We start from the raw sequence: 23,729 nt of genomic DNA on the forward strand, positions 1-23,729 counted from the left end.
ACTATAAAGAGACCCCAAAGTTTTCGTCAGAGAAAAACGTGCATCAACCCCTATGCATAGATTACCCCAATATCACCGCGGGAATCCGCGAGTTGAATGCCATAACACATATCAAGTGAATCAATAAGATACCTCATTGTCACCTCAAGAATTCATATTGCAAGACATATATCATGTGTTCTCATCTCTGAATATTCAATCAGACAAGACAATAACTTTGAAGGGTAAAGATTCAATTCATCATAACAAGAGTATAGAGGGGAGAAACATCATATGATCAGACTATATTAACAAAGCCCATGATATAGATCACGAGAGAGAGAGAGATCAAACACATAGCTACTGGTACAAACCCTCAGCCCCGAGGGTGGACTACTCCCTCCTCATCGTGGTGGCCACCGGGATGATGAAGATGGCCACCGCAGATGATTCCACCCTCCGGTAGGATGCCAGAACGGGGTCTAGATTGGATCTCGTGGATACAAAGACCTTACGGCGGCAGAACTTCTAATCTAGGTTAACCCCGATGGGTTTCAGAATATTTGTGAATTTATAGGGTAAAGATGCGGTCCAGGGGGCACCCGAGGTGGGCACAACCCACCTGGGCGCGCCTGGGGGCCCAGGCGCGCCCTGGTGGGTTGTGCCCCCCTCGGGGCACCCCCAGGTGCTGCTCTTGCCCATCCTGGGTGTTCTGGTCCATCAAAATTCTCCAAGGAGTTACGTGGTGTTTGCACTCCGTTTGATACTGATTTCCTACGATGTAAAAGCAAGCAAAAAACAGCAACTGGCATTGGGCACTGGGTCAATAGGTTAGTGCCAAAAAATAATATAAAATGACTATAAAATGATTGTAAAACATCCAAGAATGATAATATAAGAGCATGGAACAATAAAAAATTATAGATACATTGGAGACGTATCAGTAGTGCACACAGATACAAATTATTCATATTTAAAAATACATAATTAAACCATAGTGCAAACATAAAAATGTTCCTAGTGCATAGTTGAAAAATTAAAAAGAAAGTTTACTGATTTCTAGCATGGATCGATATATGCTCCACAAGATCAAAAAAAAGTTGCATATGCACAATATCGTAGTTGTTGATGCATCTCTAGAAAGTTGGCAATATGCTACCCCTCTTGTTTCGGGAGGCCAACCTGAGTATCGAGCTTCTGAAAATCATGTGTGCAGGCTACCCCTTCACCCTCTTCCTCGACAATCATATCGTGTAAGATTATGCAACATGTCATGAGCTTCCAAAAGTGTCTCCATTTCCCACATCATTACAGCTCCACAAACAATACCCCAACGAGCTTGGTGCACTCCGAATGACATATCCACATCCTTCCTAGCTCCCTCTTGCATTCTTACAAAGAAGCTTTGTTTTTTTGCATGGGCATCGGATATGGTCTTCACAAACATCGCCCATTGAGGACGAATACCATTCGCAAGGTAGTACCCCATGTCGTAGTTGTTCCCGTTGACGGTGTATTTGCATGGCGGAGCTTCCCCATCACAGTCTCCTAAACAAGGGAGAACTTTGGAGCACATTGATGTCATTGCACGAACTAGACGTGCCAAAGAAAGCATGCCAAATCCGCAAGTCCTTCGTTGCATCTATTTTCAAGTATGATGGTGGCTTCTTTGAGGTTACCAAGGTATTGCCCACACAAACCTTTTGGGTAATTCTTCCATTGCCAGTGCATGCAATCAACTGAATCCAACATATATGAGAATCCTCTTGCTGCTCCAATTGCCAATAATAATTCCGTGTGCTCAATAGTTTGCTCTCTCAGCTACTCTGGTCCAAACACCTTCACCACAATAAGTGCAAATGCATCATGGTGTTCATGACCACTGTCTCTCCCGTCCGAATTTAGTATCAATTGCATTTGTAGCCTTACTATAAACAATCATCCTGAGAGCAACCATGCATTTCTACAGAGGAGAGATAGAAAGTTGTCCGCAACAATCCTTCCTAAGCTTGAATTTGTCATCAGCCTTCTCCAAGGTAGTCACTATGCGCAAGAACAATTCCCCGCTCACTCGTAAGCGACAACGAAAGAAACCTTAATGGTATATTGGGTCAATTGTGAAGTAGTCCGTGTACAAAACCTGAGCACCGGCAATTCTTTCCCGGGAACTCTCCGACACTTTATGGAACCCTTGAAGTTCAGTACATGCTCCTCTGCCTTCTCCATTTCCTCTTGGATGATCATCATCATCACGATTTCAACATCCCCATCGTCCAAATCCAAAAAATCAATGAACTCATTTAATAAGAATTCAACAAGGTCCATGTTTCCATAGCCATCATTTCACGATCAATCCATCGATGACCTAGAAATGACCCAATGAATAAAAAAAATCTTCTCACACATTTGATCGAACACATAGAGTGGGAGTTGTATATCCGGGGGAGTTGGATGTACTCGGGTAGCATCCGGTGGCGGCAACCTTGATTAGTTGCGACACAATTAGCAACGGTGTTGGTTGGGGCCTCCATTTGTGAAGCTGTGGGTTGGGGATGATGGCAGAGCAACGATGGCGGCGGAACTACGACGCCAGCTATGCGGACGAGGCAGAGAAGAGAAGAGGAAGAGGGCTAGTCACGCAAGAAGGGGGGGGGGGGCGTCTTCAAGCAAATTGGCGCGGACCCTTGCAGCCAGTCTTACTTGGCGGGCGCATCCGGGCGTCCCCATATCCACCCGGAAGTGGGCCAGCTATGGGGAGTGCTGGTCAGCCCAGGTATTTGGGCCGGATTTGCCAGGTCCAGTTAGGTGGAATTTTGTGTTTGTACAGTGACCGAGCAGAACGCCCGAGTGTTTCGGGGAAAATAGGGGGCGTCCAGTTGTAGTTGCTATGCCTCAGAGTTAATTTCAAAGCTTGTACCTGCACATTGTTTAGTCAATATAATTTGGCAAATCTATCATCTTTTGTGAAGCCATTGACTTCACAAACACCAGCTGCTCCTACTAGTTGCCCGCCATGGACGAGCTGGATTCCGCAATGTCCGGGTTCTGCTAAATGGAGATCAAACCCATATCGGGGTTCAACCAGAGTTGTGTACGGAAGCAGTGAACTTATCTACTTAATTTGGCTCCTCATCAATTAATTATCTATTTGGGCGTGATGGATCCTGCTACGTTGGAAGCATTGGCATGTCATGAGGGACTAGTTTTGGCTGATGATCTATCTCTCGAGCGATTGGTTGTAGCATCTTACAATAAGAGGGTAATTACGACCTACATTGAGCCACAGTGGCAACTATGCAACATGACCCAAGAAATCACAACCCTTCGAAGGACTTCATTGATACATACTTCCTTCACAAACGAATAAGCTCTAATACCAAACCTTAAAATCTTGCTTCTTATGCCTAATCGCTTATTTTGGATTCCATCTTTCACTCTTCAAACCTCGTGATCAAATCACTATCCCTGTTACCATTGATCAAGAACAAAGAGCAACTTGCCTAAAAATGTCTGCCAAATTCACCCAATACACATCCAAATCCAAATAGGTGGAGTCAGTAACTAATTGAAACTAAATTTCATGTGGAAAAGAAATGGATCCAAACCAATACTTCCTCATTTCTTTACATTTATTCTTATCAAGCAAGATGTTTAATATCTAAACTAAGTTGCCTTCTCTATTAGATCACTATCATGGTATCAACTCCTACAACCTGTAGTGGCCTATACCATGTAAGAGCTCTAAAATTTATTAATTGCATACACAGTTAAAGTTGATATATGCATATACCAAACAAATCACTTGATTTGTTTCGTGCAAATTGTGATCAATATTTCTACATTTAGGGGTGTAGAAGATACGTGGAAGTATCGGTGACTAAACTAGGCCTTCACATCGACATAGTTGCTTGTGTTTGGAGAATTCTTTATGATATGAAGTCGAATGTAGAACAATACGTTTGGAGGCACCCCGGTCCGAGGGTAGTCAGTTCAGTAGATGACTTCATGAGTCATGGATCTCCTTTCTTCTCTATCACTTGGCCTTACGTCACCTCCCGTCATGGTTTCCTAGGAATCCCACACAGATAGTCGTCCATGAGGTGCCTAGTGCTGGGAGCAATCCTCGGCATGAGATTTTTGTCTGAGGACGACCCTAGCCTTGGACTACTTCTCTAGAGCTCTTGGCTAGTAATCCAAGGCAACTTTAGCTTTTGGCTAGCATGTAAAGGCGACGTTGGCTGTTGGCTACCTACTAAAGGAAAATCCAGCTCCGGGCTAGTATCCAAAGGTGTCTGTTGTTCTTCACTAGTGTATCAAGGTGACGCTAGCTCTTCGCAAGCAACCTAAGTCAACTCTAGCTCTTGGCAAATTTAATTAGGTGTCGCTTGGAGGGTAGACATCTAGGGCTCCGACATGCCCCTGAGGTGACTTAGTACACACCCGGCTGCCGTTTTGGCCCTCATCCCCTTGATTTGAAGATCTTCTCTTGCTCTGAAGTTCTTCGCACCTCACCTTGAAGCCATCCGCATTGTGGTCTAATATGCCTGGTCGTGCTGCCTTGACTTGTACGTGGTCGTTGCATGCCGCTTTGAGCTTGTCAGGTCACCTTGGGCATTTCGTGTCATGCACCTAGATCTGATCCTAGCAGCACCAAGATTGATGCGGCTTTGACCCCACGTTGACCTCTGGCCCTGCATCCTTGTTATCACTCTCTTCTCTCCCATGCCCAAGATGGGAGAGAGACTCAAATTTTACAACCCCCTCTAAGTGAGGGGATATCCTCTATTTATAGGAGAATGTTGGAAATTTTAGGTGCCATGCTATGGGGCATTTTACAAGTGTGTGAATTTACATACCACACCATTCATTTATTCTACAGGTGTTCCTTTGATCCCCTTATGTGCCCTAGTTGCATTGGGGTAATTCTATGGCACCTAGCATATCTTCTAATAAATTAGTTATCCAACTATTTATTACAACATGCCATTGCCATCCTTCTAGTGCATCAGGTGCGCGCGCGCGCGCACACACACACACACAGAGAGAGACTGCAAGATTTCCCTTTTGGATTACTGTCTTCACTCGCCTCACTTTTAGGGGTAATTTGTGAATTTATGGCTCTTCTGGCCTTCATATGTGAACTAATGCACTACCGGGCGACTGACAAACAGAATATGTTGCGCGTCCATGCGGTGGATTTGACATCAAATTTACTATTGGGGGCCTTCTGGTCCTCGGTATCAGATTCCATCGGCTTCAGATGCACCATCTTTCTATATTATTTTGCGAGGATGTCTTGGGCGTGGTCTTGGTGCACGTAGTGCATGGAGCACATCGGGCTAGAGAAGAGCCTTCATGGTAAACTTTCCATATTCCCCGTGTTGACCTGGCGAGGACCCATCTTTCCCATGGAAAAGAACCTAGGTGCGAGGATCCATAAGTGTCTCGAATGCTCTATAACCGAGTTCTACATTGATTGTGGGTATGGTGTGGACCCCTTTTACCACGAGGAATGTAAAGTTTTTTATGCAGATGAACATGCAGCTTCAACCGGTAACTTTTGGTTTTGCAAAAGGTCTTCAGCCTATAGTGTCTATTTTACTGTGTGATGACCATGTTGAGGTAACTTTTGACTACTTGCCATTTATCATATCATCATCGAGCCCTTCATATCAGAAATAAGTGACCTTTTAGGCATGTTGTACTCAAACTTTTAGACTTTGAATACAAATATCATTTTATTTATTCAGACTGAAGATGCACACATCATCTTCATAAGTCAATTTGAGCTAAGTGCGTATGAACAATGTCTACACTTGCCATCAGCCTGTCGCCTCAAGCTGTGTACACGCCGCCACAGTGCTGCATCGGCTTTGCTTGGCCGGTGCTGCCATGGATCTCTTTTTTAGTTTGTCGTGTATTTGGAACTATTTCTCTCTAGTTGTGCTTTCCGCTTATTTGATGAACTGCTCCTCTAACTGAGCTGATGTATGAACTATTTTAGTTCCATCTGAGTAATGGAGCCGGGGAGGAGCCTGCCTGTTATTCGAAAAAAAAGATATGACCATGTTGAGATAACTTTTGACTACTTATATCATCACCGAACCATTCATTGCAGAAATAAGAGACCTTTTAAGCATGTTGTACTCAAACTTTTAGACTTTGAATACGAATATCATTTCATTTATTCTGCTTGAAGATGCACACATCATCTTCACAAGTCAATTTGAGCTAAGTGCGTATATGAACAATGTGACCACACCACGTCATGACATGTCTAGTCTATCTAAATTGTGATACATTTTATTTCTGACAATTATGATAAGGATTGTTACCCTTTTTGCTCGATCGGCGAGGCCGAAACCATGTATTTTGGTCGTGCCCGCTCTCCTCAACTGTATTTTGTTTGGATCTCTCTGCAGTGTTAATTTGGAGCATTGAATGTTATGCCTAAAATTGGTACTCACTAAAGTCTGTTGTATGCATGTGCCTAAAAAATTAATTAATAGGAGTACATATATATCTTTTGGGTTAAGACGGGCCTAAATTCATTCACACAAAAAAGATGGGTCTAAATTAATGATTTAGTAGTAACGTTCCCTAGCCTCGGCGCAGCTATAAATCGCGCTCTCTAAGACTCAAGAAAGACCCCTGTCGAAAACTTTCCTCTTCAGTTTTGTTGAGGCGGCCGTCGCGATGAAGTCACGCGCGGGCACGCCGCCGGTCCTGTACACGTACGCGTCGATGCAGCAGCGGAGCGGCGGCGGCTTGAGGTGGCGCGAGTGCGTTGCCGTGCTGGGCGCCACCGCCTTGGTGGTGCTCGTGGTCACCCATGCGCTCCTCCCAGGGGCCAGGTTGGGGGACCTGGGCGACGTGGTCAGCCCGGTGCTCCGTCTCCGGAGAGCCAGGCGGGAGGAGGCGGCCGTGCCGTCGTCGGAGAAGACGGCGGGCGATAAGGCCGATGGCTTCCCGTGGAGCAACGCCATGCTGCAGTGGCAGCGCACCGGGTACCATTTCCAGCCGGAGAAGAACTACATGAACGGTATGTATGGAATCCATCAAATTCAAGATTGAGTTTTCAGATTCAAATCCTCCTATATGTTCTTCCCCGGCACCGGCACGGACGCCTTGCTCTATGTTTGGAAGAAGAAACTGACTGGCAATGGCTAGCTGCCTTTTTTGATGTCTTTTTGTTTGTTTGCTTGCCGGAGAAAGAAACTGACTACCTTTTGCTTACGTACTCCGGCGACATGCATGCATGTATGCATGCAGATCCAAACGGTGAGTGAGTAGGATCATTATCACTTTTAATCCTCACTTTTATGCCTATCCATTGGCAAGGAAACGTGCTGATTAATTGAAACGCAAACATGCAGCTCCAATGTACTACCGTGGATGGTACCACTTCTTCTACCAGTACAACCCAGAGGGCATCACGTGGGGCAACATCTCGTGGGGCCACGCCGTGTCGCGGGACATGGTCCACTGGCACCACCTACCCCTCGCCATGGTGCCCGACCGATGGTACGACATCAGCGGCGTTCTGACGGGCTCCGCCACCATACTTCCCAATGGCAAGGTCGTCCTGCTTTACACGGGGAACACCGACACCCTCGCCCAGGTACAGTGCCTTGCCGTACCTGCTGACCCTCATGATCCTCTCCTTCGTACTTGGACCAAGCACCCCGCCAACCCTGTGCTCCTTCCGCCCCCCGGGACCAGCAAAAAGGACTTCCGCGACCCCATGACAGCATGGTTCGATAAGTCCGACAACACGTGGCGCACCATGATTGGGTCCAAGGACGACAACGGGCATGCTGGCGTCGCCCTCATGTACAAGACAAAAGACTTCGTCAAGTTCGAGCTCATCCCGCGCCCGGTCCACCGCGTCGAGGGCACCGGCATGTGGGAGTGCGTCGACTTCTACCCTGTTGGGGGCAACAGCAACTCATCACAGGAAGAGTTGTATGTCCTGAAGGCGAGCATGGACGATGAACGACATGACTACTACGCATTGGGAAAGTATGATGCGGTGACCAACACATGGACACCGCTGGACCCGGAGGCAGATGTGGGAATCGGACTGAGGTACAATTGGGGAAAGTTCTTTGCGTCCACGACATTCTATGATCCGGCAAAACGGCGACGTGTGATGTGGGCGTATGTTGGTGAGACAGACTCCAACCGGACCGACCTCGCCAAGGGATGGGCAAACCTCCAGGTGACGTTATTGTACATCAATTTGATATGTTTTACCACGTGTTTACCATCTATCATCAGTTCCATTAGTTCACTATGCATGCTTGATATATTTAGATATGACAACAATGCGATCGTTAACTTGCATTTGTCATCTTGCATTCATTCATTATGCATAATTGATACATAAATAGTCCCTCCGTTCATTATTACAAAATGTTCTAATTTTTTTCCGATTCAGATGTATATAGACACATTTTAGTATGTTTGTTTATTCATTTCAGTCCGTATGTAGTTCATATTAAAATATCCAAAACATCTTATAATAGTGAAAGGAAGAAGTAATTCTTTGTATTTATGACTTCAAAAATATTTTGGCTATGCTTTTTTCCCGACTCATTTCAACATTAGGCTCTCTAAGAAGATCAAATCTAACTCAAAAAGGTTCAAATTGAGCATTTCCATCATGTTTGTATAAGCCACCTCGTACTTTTTAGCACATAAGAGAACCTTTTAAGTTGCCTGCTGAATCCATGAGTAGGCAAGAGAAAAATTGGCGAATAGAAACATCTTATTAGCTATAAGAAAAGGTAGTGGTTCCTGGTATCAAAGTGCCATCATGGTCTAGGGACTTACCTAGCTTGAATTACTGAACTCTCTAATTAATGGTGTATGATGTAGGCGATTCCGAGGACGGTGGTGCTGGACGAGAAGACCCGGACGAATCTCCTCCAATGGCCGGTGGAGGAGATCGAGACCCTCCGTCACAACACCACTGACCTCAGTGGCATCACCATTGGCACTGGTTCCATCACCGCCCTACATCTCCGCCAAGCCGCTCAGCTCGACATAGAGGCCTCGTTCCGCCTCAACACTTCTGACATCGCAGCCCACAACGAGGCCGACATCGGCTACAACTGCAGCACTAGCGGTGGTGCCACCAACCGGGGTGCACTCGGCCCCTTTGGCCTCTTCCTCACCAACGGCCACAGTGAACAAATGGCAATGTACTTCTACGTGTCTAGGAGGCTCGACGGGGGCCTCCGGACCCACTTCTGCCATGACGAGTCGCAGTCATCGCTGGCCAGGAATGTTGTGAAGCGGGTGGTGGGCAGCACCGTTCTGGTGCTCAACGGAGAGGCATTATCCGCCAGGATTCTTGTGGATCATTCCATTGTGGAGAGCTTCGTTATGGGTGGGAGATTGACGGTGACGTCACGGGTGTACCCGACTGAGGCCATCTATGAGGCGGCAGGGGTGTACGTTTTCAACAATGCTACCGGCTCCACTGTCATCGTCGATAAGCTCGTGGTGCATGAGATGCATTCAACACCGATACAACTAGATCTTTTTGCACGAGATTAACTTCCAACCGGTTTCTCTCTACTAAGTTCGTTTTCTGATTATTATTTTCTAGTTCTGCCAGACGGATCTAGTGACTAGCATATTCATGGGACGGAAAAATCACACATTGTTACTGTCTGCTCGTTTATGCAGCAGATCATAATATTTTGCATTGTCCAGTGGGTAGCAAGCTGGACAGTACACGACTCCATCCCGTAGGGTGAGGCCGGAAACTCCATTAGCTCGTATGTAACCTGGTAGCTTGACTCGACGCTCTTCTCAAAAAGCAAAACTAGACTCGACACATTGACCTCCAAAAGAATGATACAACTTGCTTGCAGTTGCAGAATTTTTTGAGGCATCTAAACTTCAACCCAACTTGCACCTTCAATCGGTACCTTTTGGCTTTGTTAAACATTTTCTGTGCATGTTTAAACCTGCAGTGTCTATTTTTCTCTGTGATGACCATGCTGAATTCAAATTTGCCCTTTTCCTTGCTATCTACCATATCCATCAGCGATACTCCCTCTGTTTCATATATAAGTCACCTTTTGGACATGGTTTCAGTCAAAATTTTAAAAATATTTTTTCACTAAAGATATACTTTTAGTTTGGGTTGAAAATTTGAAAATCATACATAGATATTTGTACATATGTACAAGCATGTGCTAAAACCGGCAGTAAAATAATTTCAATCTTACAGTAATAGTTTTTTCTCTAGTAGTGCAACCACAGTGTCGACATTGACCTTACCTTACGTTGTGAGTTGTGACTGCACTACACACATGGATGTCAGATTTATTTTTACAGGAACCATGGTTTTTATTAACTTATAACAATCTCTTTACAATCATTGGCGAGTTGCTCCGGGATACACCGGGTGCCTCAAGCCGCAAAACCGCAGCTTCCAAACCCCTCTTAGCATATTGTGCAAAGATCATGAGCTACACCATTACAAGCCCTCTTCACTAAGCTGAAACTCATATTGTGCAAGCTCATAAGATACACAGCTGTTAAGTCTGAAAACCACGATGATAGCAGAACCCCTCCCCTATAGTTAGAAACAACGCAACCTGCCGTCACTATCCTCGAGCCATCGTCAAAGAGGAGATCCAACGCATGGCCTCAGCTGGAGCCACTGTGGGCTGGAATACAAGAACCATGGCCATCCCCTTCGGTATACCAGACCCTTGTCGGATGGAGCACCACCACACTGTCTCAAAATGATCTTTTTCATTAAAAGGGGTTCCCCCAGCCCCATTTTTATTAGGAACGAGGCAAGCAAAGCATGCACGACTGTTAACAGTGCTCAGGCCAAGCCAAAGAGTAGCTGAGCCAGAATTCAACATTACAGGGCTTTACAAAAGGAAACAGAATGTACCCTATGGAAAGGACGCTGCCAAAACAAACGAACAAGCACAGCTAGCCCTGCTATTGAATCAGCGGTGCACCAGTTGGTGTTGTCTCTCAGGTAGGCGCATTGTTATTCGCCGGTCCCATCCACAGGTAAGATCAGGACCAACCGATTCTCAGCAGTTTGCCTCTTTGCCGATCCAGACGTAGTAAGCACCTCCGCACGAACATAGTGAGAATCATCGTGAAGGATCTTCCATTGGTGAAGAAGCGCACTTACTCTTCCCCGTAAGACTCTGACATCTGTCCAAACCAACCCCTGAAAGCACATTTCATCATGAACACTCCACAAGCTCCACAAGGTAGCAATGCAAGACATGCTCACAACCGCCAGGTTTTTACTATGAGTCCACATCTTAAAAAGATCATGTATAGATCAAGGTGATGTAAAAATAGAAATTCCAGATATACACTTCAAGTCACCCTAGCAACAATGCAATCAAAAGCCAAGTGGTGAACATTCTCCATTTCACCACAAAATAAAGAGGTTAAGTCCACAATATGATGTCTCTTACCTAATTTATCTCTAGTCAAAATTTGGTCATTAGCAACATGCAATTCAAACATCATAATTGGGAGGAATAGGTATCTTCCAAAAAGAGGCAGAAACCCCACCAAAATTAATCATATCTAGAAGGATCTGGTGGCATATGTTCTAGATGCTTCCAACAGCCATATAAGTTGGCCGGCGTTATAATTAGAAACAAAAAAGGTTCACCCTAAACAAAAGGTCATTCCATTTGGGCAAGAATTCAGAGTCAACACTTCTCTCGAATATGAGTTTGAGCATCTGACCATCCCAAACATGTGAGACAGAGCAATTATGTGAAGGATGCCCTAGAGGCAATAAGAAATGTTATTATTTATTTCCATGTTTGTAATTACCGTTTATCTTTCTATGCTATAGTTGCGATGGTCCTCGAGTCGGCATGAAAATGAGATTCAGCGCGAAACTCATTACCATGTGTGAAATAATAAACACCGTGTATTGTTGACGATCATGTTTTCCTGACCATGGGCATTGTTAAAGTAAGAGTGGATGTTGGCAATAATGTAAACACACTGTTGGCGGAACAATGGTGTTGGACAAAGCCAACTTAGTGAATAGTGATATACTTCAAGATCACATCGTCATATTGTTATAAGTATCATCATGCAAATGTTTACGTATACTCACTTACTTAGACCATGAGAATATCATTGTAGTTTCATGTCGGACGGTGTACTTTGGGGTTCGTGCAACGTTACCCGTAACAGGGTGATTATAATGGCAACTTTGGGGTGTATCGGAAAAGTATGTCGAGAGACTTGATAGCTAAAGATTGAGATTTGATCCTCCACCGATGAAGAGATATTCTTTGTGCCCTTTCTGTATTATGATATCTATCGAGCGGAGTAACCCCCGATATGCCAAACCCCACGAATCAACAAAACAACCGAAGAAGAATCAGTCAGAAGATCGACTGCCGGAGGCCTGTCATGGCCGGCTACAGGCATGACCATGGTCGGGTACTCCCTGCGGCCCTGGCCGGTTGCCACTTTGTGGCTCTCATGGTTGGCTGCTAGGGGCAGCCATGGCCGGCTGCTCTTGGGCAGCCATGGTGGTCGGTTGCATCCAAGCTAGCCATGGTGGCTGGCTCCCCTTTGCCATGGTGGCCGTCTGCCTCCTCTCTAATTGCACTGGCTGCGCAAAGTCAAAATGAGGCGTCCCATCGGACACGATCAGAAGACGCTATGGCTGACAAACTGTCTAGACAACCATACCGCTACAGTTGGGCACTATTGACAAATGCTGCCACCCACTGCGTGACCTCGCGGGACAAGACGGAGCAGTCAACCGGGTCGCATGGACCCCCTTTTTACTCTCTCCCTCACTCTGTTGTCTCTTGGGCATCGTGCTTATAAGGTGACCCAGAGAGCCTTCACGGGGGAGGCCCCAGCTGAACATTCATTCACACACACACACGCGCACACACACACGCACGCACACACACACACGCGCGCGCGCGAGGGAGAGAGCTGAGCCTAGAGCCCTCTTCTTCCTCCTCTGATACAGCTCCAGGAGCAATCTTGTACACCATGTGTTCAACATCAAGGTCCTTGCAGGAGTAGTTGTGTTATCTCCACACGAGGGCCCCGGACTTGGGTATATCACCATGTGTTGTTGCCCAATCCCGTCCCGGATCTACACCATAGCCTTGCTCTCATCTCTCTTAGCCATACCATGACATCTACCGTGCAAATAGCATGATAGTATCCATCATCGCGTGTCCAGACACAACATGATATGACCACGGGGATGCCGGAATACCTAAACGAGAAAAGAAAACAAAATTGGTAACAAGGGTAACTTGGTTTAATGAGTATAAGAGTTACTTCACATGGATACCGATACGTCTTGCATCGTGTTTTGTAAAGTATCACGAAGCAAAGGAATTGTGTACGAGAAACTAAGGTTCACATGATGAATAATTTGTAAGTGTAGGGGTCAACATGGATGTCTAAGGTTTCGCTATTGATCATTGACGGAAGGAGTTCTGGGTCATTTCTGCACTTCACGAAACTTGCGGGGTCACATGCTTAAGGTTCACTAGTTTGTTAGTATTAGAAGTGTTAGCTTCTTGAGTAATTCACCGAAAAAGTTTGAGAAGATAAAAATGTTTCGGTAAATGTTTCGGAGAAAACCGGAGAAGTTTCGAAAAAACGGGAAAGTCCTAGGAGCCTGAAAAATCACCGGAAGATCAACGAGGGTTTCAAAGTGTTCTGGAACCTCTGAAAAACATATATATGGTGTTGCAGGGTTGCCAACTTGGCAATCCCAAGTGGCAGGGAGGGGGTGGGGGTGCGGCCACATGGGCCTAAAAGGCCAAAATAGTGCGCGCCCCCTTTTTTGCTTGGGGGCAAAGCCACTTGGGAGGCTAAGCTTTGGTGGGGCACCAACCTCTTGGTTCGCCGGCCCTAGGAGGAGGTGCCTCCTCCAATGCAGCCCTATCTCCCATGCTTCTATATATATGTGAGGGGACATCCCCTAAATTGCAACCAATGTGATGCAAGGGCTGCCACTCTCTCTCTATTTCACTCCATGGAAATTGCTCCACCGTCCAAAGGCTACTCCACCCTATCTTTAGTTCTCCGGCATAGATTAGCTTTGGACGATGAAGTTCCGCTGAACTGTAAATTCCATACGCGTTGATATGGGTAGATATATCATGTTTTTTTATCTTTGTTCAAGGGGGTGGGGAGGTTCCCACGGTTGGGAAGTCGTAAATTCTAACTGTGGGAATCTACACGAATGACTACACCAGCACATATTTTGCTGCACTTGAAGGAAATATGCCCTAGATGCAATAATAGAGTTGTTACTTTATATTTCCTTATATCAAGATTAATGTTTATTATTCATTCTAGAATTATATTAACTGGAAACATGATACATGTGTGGATAGATAGACAAAATACCGTGTCCCTAGTAAGCCTCTACTAGACTAGCTCGTTGATCAAAGATGGTTAAATTTTCCTAACCATAGACATGTGTTGTCATTTGATAAACATGATCACATCATTAGGAGAATGATGTGATGGACAAGACCCATCCGGTATCATAGCATATTGATCGTTTAGTTTTATTGCTATTGTTTTCTTCATGTCAAATACATATTCCTTCGATACCGGAGGAATGCCTTATATGCTCCCAAACGTCACAACGTAACTGGATGATTATAAAGATGCTCTACAGGTATATCCGAAGGAGTTTTTTGGGTTGGCATAGATCGAGATTAGGATTTGTCACTCCGAGTATTGGAGAGGTATCTCTGGGCCTCTCGGTAATACACATCATAAGCTTGCAAGCAAACGACTAAGGAGTTAGTCACGAGGTGATGTATTACAGAACGAGTAAAGAAACTTGCTGGTAACGAGATTGAACTAAGTATAGAGATGCCGACGATCGAATCTCGGGCAAGTAACATACCGATGGACAAAGGGAATTACGTATGTTGTCATAACGGTTTGACCGATAAAGATCTTCGTAGAATATGTCAGAGCCAATATGGGCATCCAGGTTCCGCAATTGGTTATTGACCGGAGAGGTGTCTCGGTCATGTCTATATAATTCTCGAACCCATAGGGTCCACACACTTAACGTTCGATAACAATATAGTATTATATGAGTTATGTGATTTAGTGATTGAATGTTGTTCAGAGTCCCGGATGAGATCACAAACATGACAAGGAGTCTCGAAATGGCCGAGAAGTAAAGGTTGATATATAGGACGATGATATTCGAACACCGGAAGTGTTTTGGAGGGTACCGAGTACATATTGGGTCACCGGAAGGGGTTCCGGGCACCCCTGGCAAAAGATATGAGCTTAATGGCCCAAGGAGGGGACTGACCAGCCCACAAGGGGTTGTCTCGCCCCTCCACCAGGCCGGCCATCCCTAGGGAAAGGAAAGGGGGGAGGACAAGTCCCTCCTTCCTTCCCCTCCTCAAGGGAGAAAGGAAAGGAGGGCGCCACCTCCCCCTTCCTCCCCCTGGCACCTATACAAGGAAGGGGGAGGCCGAACCAGGGCAGGAGCTCAAGTGGGATTCGGCCCCACTTGAGGCACCCCCTTGGCCTCTGCCCTCTCCCTCCCACCTATATATATCAGGAGGGGGGCCTAACACACCCACGACATAATCTTAGCCATGTGCGGCGCCCCCTCCATGGTTTACTCCCTCGGTCATATTTTCGCAGTGCTTAGGTGATGCCCTTTGGAGATCACTTCACCATCACCGTCACCACATCGTCGTGCTTCCGGAACTCATCCACTACCTCACCGACTTGCTGGATCAAGAAGGTGAGGACGTCACCAGGCTGAACGTGTGCAGAACTCAGAGGTGTCGTATGTTCGGTGCTTGATCGGTCGGAGCTAGAAGAAGTTCGTCTACATCAATCACGTTGTCAAACGCTTCCGCTTTCGGGCTACGAGGGTACATAGACACACTCTCTCCCCCTCGTTGCTATGCATCTCCTAGATAGATCTTGCGCGATCGTAGGATTTTTTTTGAAATTGCATGCTATGTTCCCCAACAGTGACATTTGAGCCAGGTCTATGAGTAGATGATATGCACGAGTAGAACACAAAGAGTTGTGGGCGGTGACCATCATACTGCTTACCACCAATGTCTTATTTTTGATTCGGCGGTATTGTTGGATGATGCGTCCCGGACCAACCTTACATGACCACGTTCATCAGACCGGTTCCACTGACAGACATGCAACTAGTTTTGCATAAAGGTGGCCGACGGGTGTCTGTTTTATCCTACTTTAGTTGAATCAAATTTGACTGCGACCGGTCCTTGCTGAAGGTTAAAATAGCAAACTTGATAAATCACCGTTGTGGTTTTTGTGGCGGGTTTCGGCATGTTCTGATGTGATATGGTCAAGACATGATGTGATATACGTTATTGTATGAGATGATCATGTTTTGTAAAAGTTATCAGCAACTGGCAGGAGCCTTATGATTGTCTCTTTATTGTATGAAATGCAAACGCCATGTAATTGCTTTACTTTATCAATATGCGTTAGCTATAGCTGTAGAAGCAATACTTGGCGAGATGACCACGACGCAACGATGGAGATCAAGATGTCGAGCCGGTGAAGATGGAGATCATGACGATGCTTTGGAGATGGAGATCAAAAGCACAAGATGATGATGTCCATATCATGTCACATATTTTGATTGCATGTGATGTTTATCTTTTATGCATCTTATTTTGCTTAGTACGACGGTAGCATTATAAGATGATCCCTTAACTAAATTCAAGGTATAAGTGTTCTCCCTGAGTATGCACCGTTGCAGTAGTTCGTCGTGCTGAGACACCACATGATGATCGGGTGTGATAGGCTCTATGTTCACATACAGCGGGTGCAAGACATTTTTGCACATGCAGAATACTCGCGTTAAACTTGACGAGCCTACCATGTACAGACATGGCCTCAGAACACTGGAGACCGAAAGGTCGAACGTGAATCATATAGTAGATATGATCAACATAGAGATGTTTACCATTGATGACTACTCCATCTCACGGGATGATTGGACATGGTTTAGTTGATTTGGATCACGTATCATTTAGATGACTTGAGGGATGTCTATCGAAGTGGGAGTTCTTAAGTAATTTGATTAATTGAACTTTAATTTATCATGAACTTAGTCCTGATAGTATTTGCAAATTATGTTGTAGATCAATAGCTCGCATGGTAGCTCCCCTATGTTTTTTGATATGTTCCTAGAGAAAACGAAGTTGAAAGAAGATAGTAGCAATGATGCGGACTCGGTCCATGATCTGAGGATTATCCTCATTGCTGCACAAAAGAATTATGTCCTTAATGCACCGCTAGGTGACAGACCTATTGCAGGAGTAGATGCAGATGTTATGAACGTTTGGCAAGATCGATATGATGACTACTTGATAGTTTAGTGCATCATGCTTTACGGTTTAGAACCGGGACTTCAAAAACATTTTGAACGCCACAGGGTATATAAGATGTCCCAAGAGCTGAAATTGGTATTTCAGACTCATTCCCATGTCGAGAGGTATGAGACCTTTGACAAATACTTTGCCTACAAGATGGAGGAGAATAGCTCAGCTAGTGAGCATGTGCTCAGAAGACTGGGTACTACAATCGCTTGAATCAAGTGGGAGTTAATCTTCTAGATAAGATAGTGATTGATAGAGTTCTCTAGTCACTATCACCAAGCTGCTAGAACTTCGGCAAAAGTAGAAATCAAGAAAGAGCATCTATTGTTGATGGTTAAACAAGACCAATAGTTTCAAGTAAAAGGGCAAGCGAAATAAAGGGAACTTCAAGAAGAATGGCAAGAAAGTTGTCACTCCCGTGAAAAAGCCCAAAGCTGGACCTAAGCATGAAACTTAGTGCTTCTACTGCAAAGGAAATGGTCATTGGAAGCGAAAATACCCCAAATATTTGGCGGATAAGAAGGATGGCAAAGTGAACAAAAGTTTATTTGATATACATGTTATTGATGTGTACCTTACTAGTGCTCGTAGTAGCCCCTGGGTATTTGATACATGTTCGGTTGCTAAGATTAGTAACTCGAAACAGGAGTTGCAAAATAAATGGAGACTAGTTGAGGGTGAAGTGACGATGTGTGTTGGAAGTGGTTCCAAGATTGATATGATCATCATCACACACTCGCTCCCTATACTTTCGGGATTAGTGTTGAACCTAAATAAATATTATTTGGTGTTTGCGTTGAGCATGAACAAGATAGGATCGTGTTTATTGCAATACGGTTATTCATTTAAGATAGATAATAATTGTTATTCTGTTTACAAGAATAAAACCTTCTATGATCATACACCCAATGTTAATGGTTTATTGAATCTCGATCGTAGTGATACACATATTCATAATATTGATGCCAAAAGATGCAAAGTTGATAATGATAGTGCAACATACTTGTGGCACTGCCGTTTAGGTCATATTGGTGTAAAGCGCATGAAGAAACTCCATGCAGATGGACTTTTGGAATCACTTGATTATGAATCATTTGATACTTGTGAACCATGCTTCATGGGCAAGATGAGTAAAACTCCGTTCTCGAGAACAATGGAGCAAGCCAATGACTTATTATAAATAATACATACCGATGTATGCGGTCCGATGAGTGTTGAGGCACTTGGCGGGTATCGTTATTTTATAACCTTCATAGATGATTTGAGCAGATATGGGTATATCTACTTAATGAAACACAAGTCTGAAACATTTGAAAAGTTCAAAGAATTTCAGAGAGAAGTGGAGAATCATCGTAACGAGAAAGTAAAGTTTCTACGATCTGATTGCGGAGGCGAATATTTGAGTTACGAGTTTGGCCTTCATTTAAAACAATGTGGAATAGTTTTACAACTCACGCCACCTAGAACACCACAGTGTAATGGTGTGTCCAAATGTCGTAACCCTACTATATTAGATATGGTGTGATCTATGATGTCTCTTACCGATTTACCCCTATCGTTTTGGGGTTATGCATCAGAGACAGCTGCATTCACATTAAATAGGGCACATTCTAAATCTACTGAGATGACACCGTATGAACTGTTGTTTGGCAATAAACTTAAGCTGCCGTTTCTTAAAGTTTGGAGTTGCGACGCTTATGTCAAAAGGCTTCAGCCTAATAAACTCAAACCCAAATCGGGGAAGTGCGTCTTCATAGGTTATCCTAAGGAAACAATTGGGTACACCTTCTACCACAGATTCGAAGGGGCAAGATCTTTGTTGCCAAGAATGAAAGCTTTCTAGAGAAGGAGTTTCTCTCAAAAGAAGTGAGTGGGAGGAAAGTAGAACTTGGTGAGGTAATTGTACCTTCTCTCAATTTGGAAAGTAGCTCATCCAAAAATCCGTTCCCATGATGCCTACAGCAACTAGAGAAGAAGGTAATGATCATGAAACTTCAGATCAAGTTACTACCGAACCTTGTAGGTCAACCAGAAGACGATCGACACTAGAGTGGTACGATAGTCCTATTCTGGAAGTCATGTTACTAGACCATGGCGAACCTACGAACTATGAAGAAGCTATGATGAGCCCAGATTCCGATAAATGGCTTGAGGCCATGAAATCTGAGATAGGATCCATGTATGAGAAAAAAATATGGACTTTGGTTGACTTACCCGATGATCGGCAATCTATAGAGAATAAATGGATCTTCAAGAACAAGACTGACCCAGATGGTAATGTTACTGTCTACAAAGCTCGACTTGTCGGAAAAGGTTTTCGATAAGTTCAAGGGGTTGACCACGATGAGACTTTCTCAATCGTGACTTTCTCAAAAGGCATTACACCAAGAGCAACAAGCAATGGGGGACTACTTCGACAACAAATTCGACGCTCACAAGCAAGAGAATGATGCAAGAATGGACGAGATCCGCGCCTTCATGAGGAAACGGCATCCTTCCACATCTTCATCCTCAAGACGGAGCCGCTCAAGTCGACACTCCGACGACACCTTCTCCGACTCAAGTACACCGTCATCGAACACTCTTCGACGAGTTGCGCGTCAAGACCAGCATGCATCTCGGAACCCGCTACATGACAAGCATTCACAAGAGCAAGTCGATGAGCAAATCCCTCGACCCCAATCAAACCAAGTCGCTTTTGCGCAAGCTCAAGAACGACAACGACTACGACGCCAAGAAGAAGAACGAGCGCGTCTACACCAAGAGGAACAAGACGCCGAGGCTCAACGTCTTCAACAACAACAACGAGAAGCACAAGCTCTTGAGGCGCAACGTGCCCTTCAAGATTCGAGCCGAGCCATTGCCAACCGCAATCGCAAGCAGCGCAATCAAGAGGAAGCCCTTCGAGAAGAAATCCAAGAGAGGAACTACCAACCACGTGTGCAACGTCAAGCTCCACAAGCTCCTCCACAAGCTCGTCAAGCTCCACCTCAACCTCAAGTTCAACAAGAGCAAGTTGATCATGGACTTCCTCCGCGCCAAGAGAAACATGAGGATGACTATCCTCCATGTCAAGGACGTCATCATCATCATCGCCAACAACACAATGAAGAGAAACGCTATGGCAAGCTCAAGTTTACAATGCCCAAGTTCAATGGAAGCAATGATCCTGAAGAGTACCTCTCATGGGCATTGAAGGTCGACAAAATCTTTCGTTTGCACAACTATGAGGAAGAGAACAAGATTGCTATGGCATCACTTGAGTTCCAAGACTATGTGCTCATATGGTGGGAACAAGTCCTTGAACGCCGTCAAGCAAGAGGTGAACCAGCAATCACCACTTGGGCTCAAATGAAGGATGTCATGCGCGCACGCTTTGTGCCAACATACTACAACCGCGATCTCTTCAAAAAGCTACAACTCCTCAAGCAAGGAACAAAGAGTGTTGAAGAATACTACAAGGAAATGGAGATAGCCATGATTCGAGCCAATGTCAGGGAAGATGATGAGCAAACAATGGCACATTTCTTGAATGGACTCAATCATCCCATCAAGAAGATTGCCGACTTCCAACCCTACTCCAACCTCATTGAGATCGTACATCAAGCTACAAAGGCCGAACGTCAAGTGCAAGATGACCTCAAGTACGCCAAGTACTCATCCAAGATCTACGGTTTCTCCAACATCCAAGCTTCAACGACTCCTCCAACATCTACATCAACCAAGCCTTCTCCAAGCAACGACGACAAGTCAAGTTACAAGAAAACTTCGGCAAGTTCAAGTCGTCTTCCTCCTACTACAAGCAACTTCAAGCCGCGTGCTTCATCATCTACTCCGGCCGATGAGACCGTCAAAACAAGCTCCTTCAAGTGTTTCACTTGCGGCGGCCGAGGCCACAATTTCTTCGAATGCATGAACAAGCGCACCATGATCCTCAACGACGATGGTACATATGACTCCATGAGTGAAGAGGAGATGGAAGCCCTTGAGCAAGTGGCCATGCACCGACGCGTGAACGAGGATGAAGATGATCAAGTCTTTTGTGATGAGGATTCGAGCCCCGCTCTCGTTGTCTCCAAAGTCTTGACTATTCAACATCAACAAGAAGAAGACCAATGGTGCCACATCTTCCACACAGAGGCCGGCATCAATGGAAGGTCCGTATGGTCATCATCGATGGAGGTAGTTGCCACAACTTGGCAAGTGAAGAACTATGCTCCAAGCTTCAATTAGTCAAGAGGAAGCACCCGCAACCATACAAAGTCCAATGGCTAAGTGACTCCGGCACTATTCTAGTCAAGCATACGGTCCAAGTATCCTTCAAAATTGGTGCTTATGAGGACACTTTGGAGTGTGATGTGGTCCCAATGACCGTTTGCCACCTCCTTCTTGGTCGACCATGGCAATTCGACCGCGGTGTCATCCACAATGGCTGCACCAATCATTATAGCTTCAAAATGAAAGGGAAGGAATATGTGCTACGACCTATGTCTCCTAGTCAAGTGATAGCCGACAAGCAAGCCACCAATCATGGAGAGAAGAGTGAAAAAGTGACCCACCCAAAAGTGAGTGAGAGCCACAAGCCAAATTTGAGCGCCTCTTCGCCTAGAGAGAAAAACCTCATCCTATTTGCCACCAAAAGTGAGATGAGAGAAGTGTGTGTGCAAGGATGGATAACCAAAAACTAACACTTCTCACGAGCTACCTTTAGTGTTTCAATCTCTTTTGCAGGAATTCCATGATGTTTTCCCCGATGAGCTACCTCCGGGTCTACCTCCACTACGAGGCATTGAGCATCGAATCGACCTCATCCCCGGAGTGCCACTTCCAAACAAAGCTCCATACCGAGTCAATCCCGAAGAAACCAAGGATATTCAACGGCAAGTACAACAACTCATCGACAACGGTCATGTACGTGAAAGCTTAAGCCCATATGCCATTCCCATTATACTTGTGCCTAAGCCCGATGGACGTTTCCGCTTGTGTTCCAATTGTAGACCTATAAATGCTATTACTGTTCGCTATAGGCATCCCATTCCTCGCTTAGATGATATGCTTGATGAGCTTAGCGGAGTCAACTTTTTCTCAAAAATTGATCTTAAAAGTGGCTATTATCAAATCCGCATACAAGAGGGTGATGAATGGAAAACCGCTTTCAAAACCAAATTTGGCTTGTATGAGTGGTTAGTCATGCCTATGGGTCTATCGGAAGCTCCCGGAACTTTCGTGCGTCTAATGCATCATGTGCTTAGACCTTAAATTGGAGTCTTCGTTGTGGTTTACTTTGATGATATTCTTGTGTTTAGCAAAACCATGAAAGAGCATATTAATCATGTTAAATCTGTTTTGCAAACCCTTCGCAAGGAAAGCCTTTATGCAAACTTGAAAAAAATGCACGTTTGGTGTTGACAAAGTGGTTTTCTTGGGTTTTGTTGTCTCTTCCAAAGGTGTCCATGTTGATGAAACTAAGATTAAGGCAATTAAAACTTGGCCCCAACCCACCAATTTGCAACAAGTGCATAGTTTTCTTGGTCTTGCAGGATTTTATCGTCGCTTTGTGAAATACTTTAGCACAATTGCCACTCCTTTGCATGCCTTGAGTAAGAAGAATGCTCCTTTTGTTTGGGGATCTTTGCAATCCACCGCTTTTGATGAGCTCAAGTCTTTGCTTACTCATGCTCCGATTCTTGCTTTACCCAACTTTGAGAAAACTTTTGAAGTTCATTGTGATGCAAGTGGTACCGGAATTGGCGGAGTTTTGATGCAAGAAAAACGAGCAATTTCTTATTTTAGTGAAAAACTCTCCGGTGCTCAACTTAACTATCCCATCTATGACAAAGAATTATATGCTTTAGTGCGTGTGCTACATGTTTGGGAACATTATCTTAGACCTCATGAGTTTGTCATACACACCGATCATGAAACGCTTAAGTACTTAAAAGGTCAAACTAAATTGAACAAGCGTCATGCCAAATGGAGTGAATTTATTGAATCTTTTCCTTATGTGATCAAGTACATTAAGGGTAAAGAAAATGTTGTTGCGGATGCACTTTCACACATATGCACACTTGTCACTCAACTTGAGTTGAATGTTACTGGTTTTGAGCATATAAAAGACTTGTATGAGCATGATCCTTCTTTTGCTACTCCTTATTCTAAGTGTTTGACACACACGTCTTGGGAACGATACTACATAAAGGATGATTATCTTATGAGAGCTAACAAACTTTGCATTCCCAAGTCTTCTCTACGTTTACTCCTTTTGCAAGAGGCTCATGGAGGCGGACTCATGGGACACTTTGGACGCGACAAGACTTTCGCCATGCTCTC

The 23,729-nt window shown here is 44.8% G+C and overlaps 1 protein-coding gene across 2 annotated transcripts; it reads left to right on the plus strand.

Annotated features, from left to right (window-relative positions):
• The first annotated feature begins 6,669 nt into the window (after positions 1 to 6,669).
• On the plus strand, positions 6,670 to 9,708 carry LOC119288358 (sucrose:sucrose 1-fructosyltransferase-like). Of its 2 annotated transcripts, none has more exons than XM_037567995.1 (4): positions 6,670 to 7,021; positions 7,252 to 7,260; positions 7,356 to 8,200; positions 8,860 to 9,708. In XM_037567995.1, the coding sequence occupies exons 1-4, from the start codon at positions 6,676 to 6,678 to the stop codon at positions 9,541 to 9,543; spliced, it is 1,884 nt and encodes a 627-aa protein (XP_037423892.1). In that variant the 5' UTR covers positions 6,670 to 6,675; the 3' UTR covers positions 9,544 to 9,708. The 2 variants fall into 2 exon arrangements, with proteins under 2 accessions (XP_037423892.1, XP_037423891.1); XM_037567994.1 differs by having other exon boundaries at positions 6,724 to 7,021; positions 7,195 to 7,260.
• The last annotated feature ends 14,021 nt before the right edge of the window (positions 9,709 to 23,729 follow it).

Source organism: Triticum dicoccoides, chromosome 4A, assembly GCF_002162155.2.
Source record: "Triticum dicoccoides isolate Atlit2015 ecotype Zavitan chromosome 4A, WEW_v2.0, whole genome shotgun sequence".
NCBI classification, from domain to species: Eukaryota; Viridiplantae; Streptophyta; class Magnoliopsida; order Poales; family Poaceae; genus Triticum; species Triticum dicoccoides.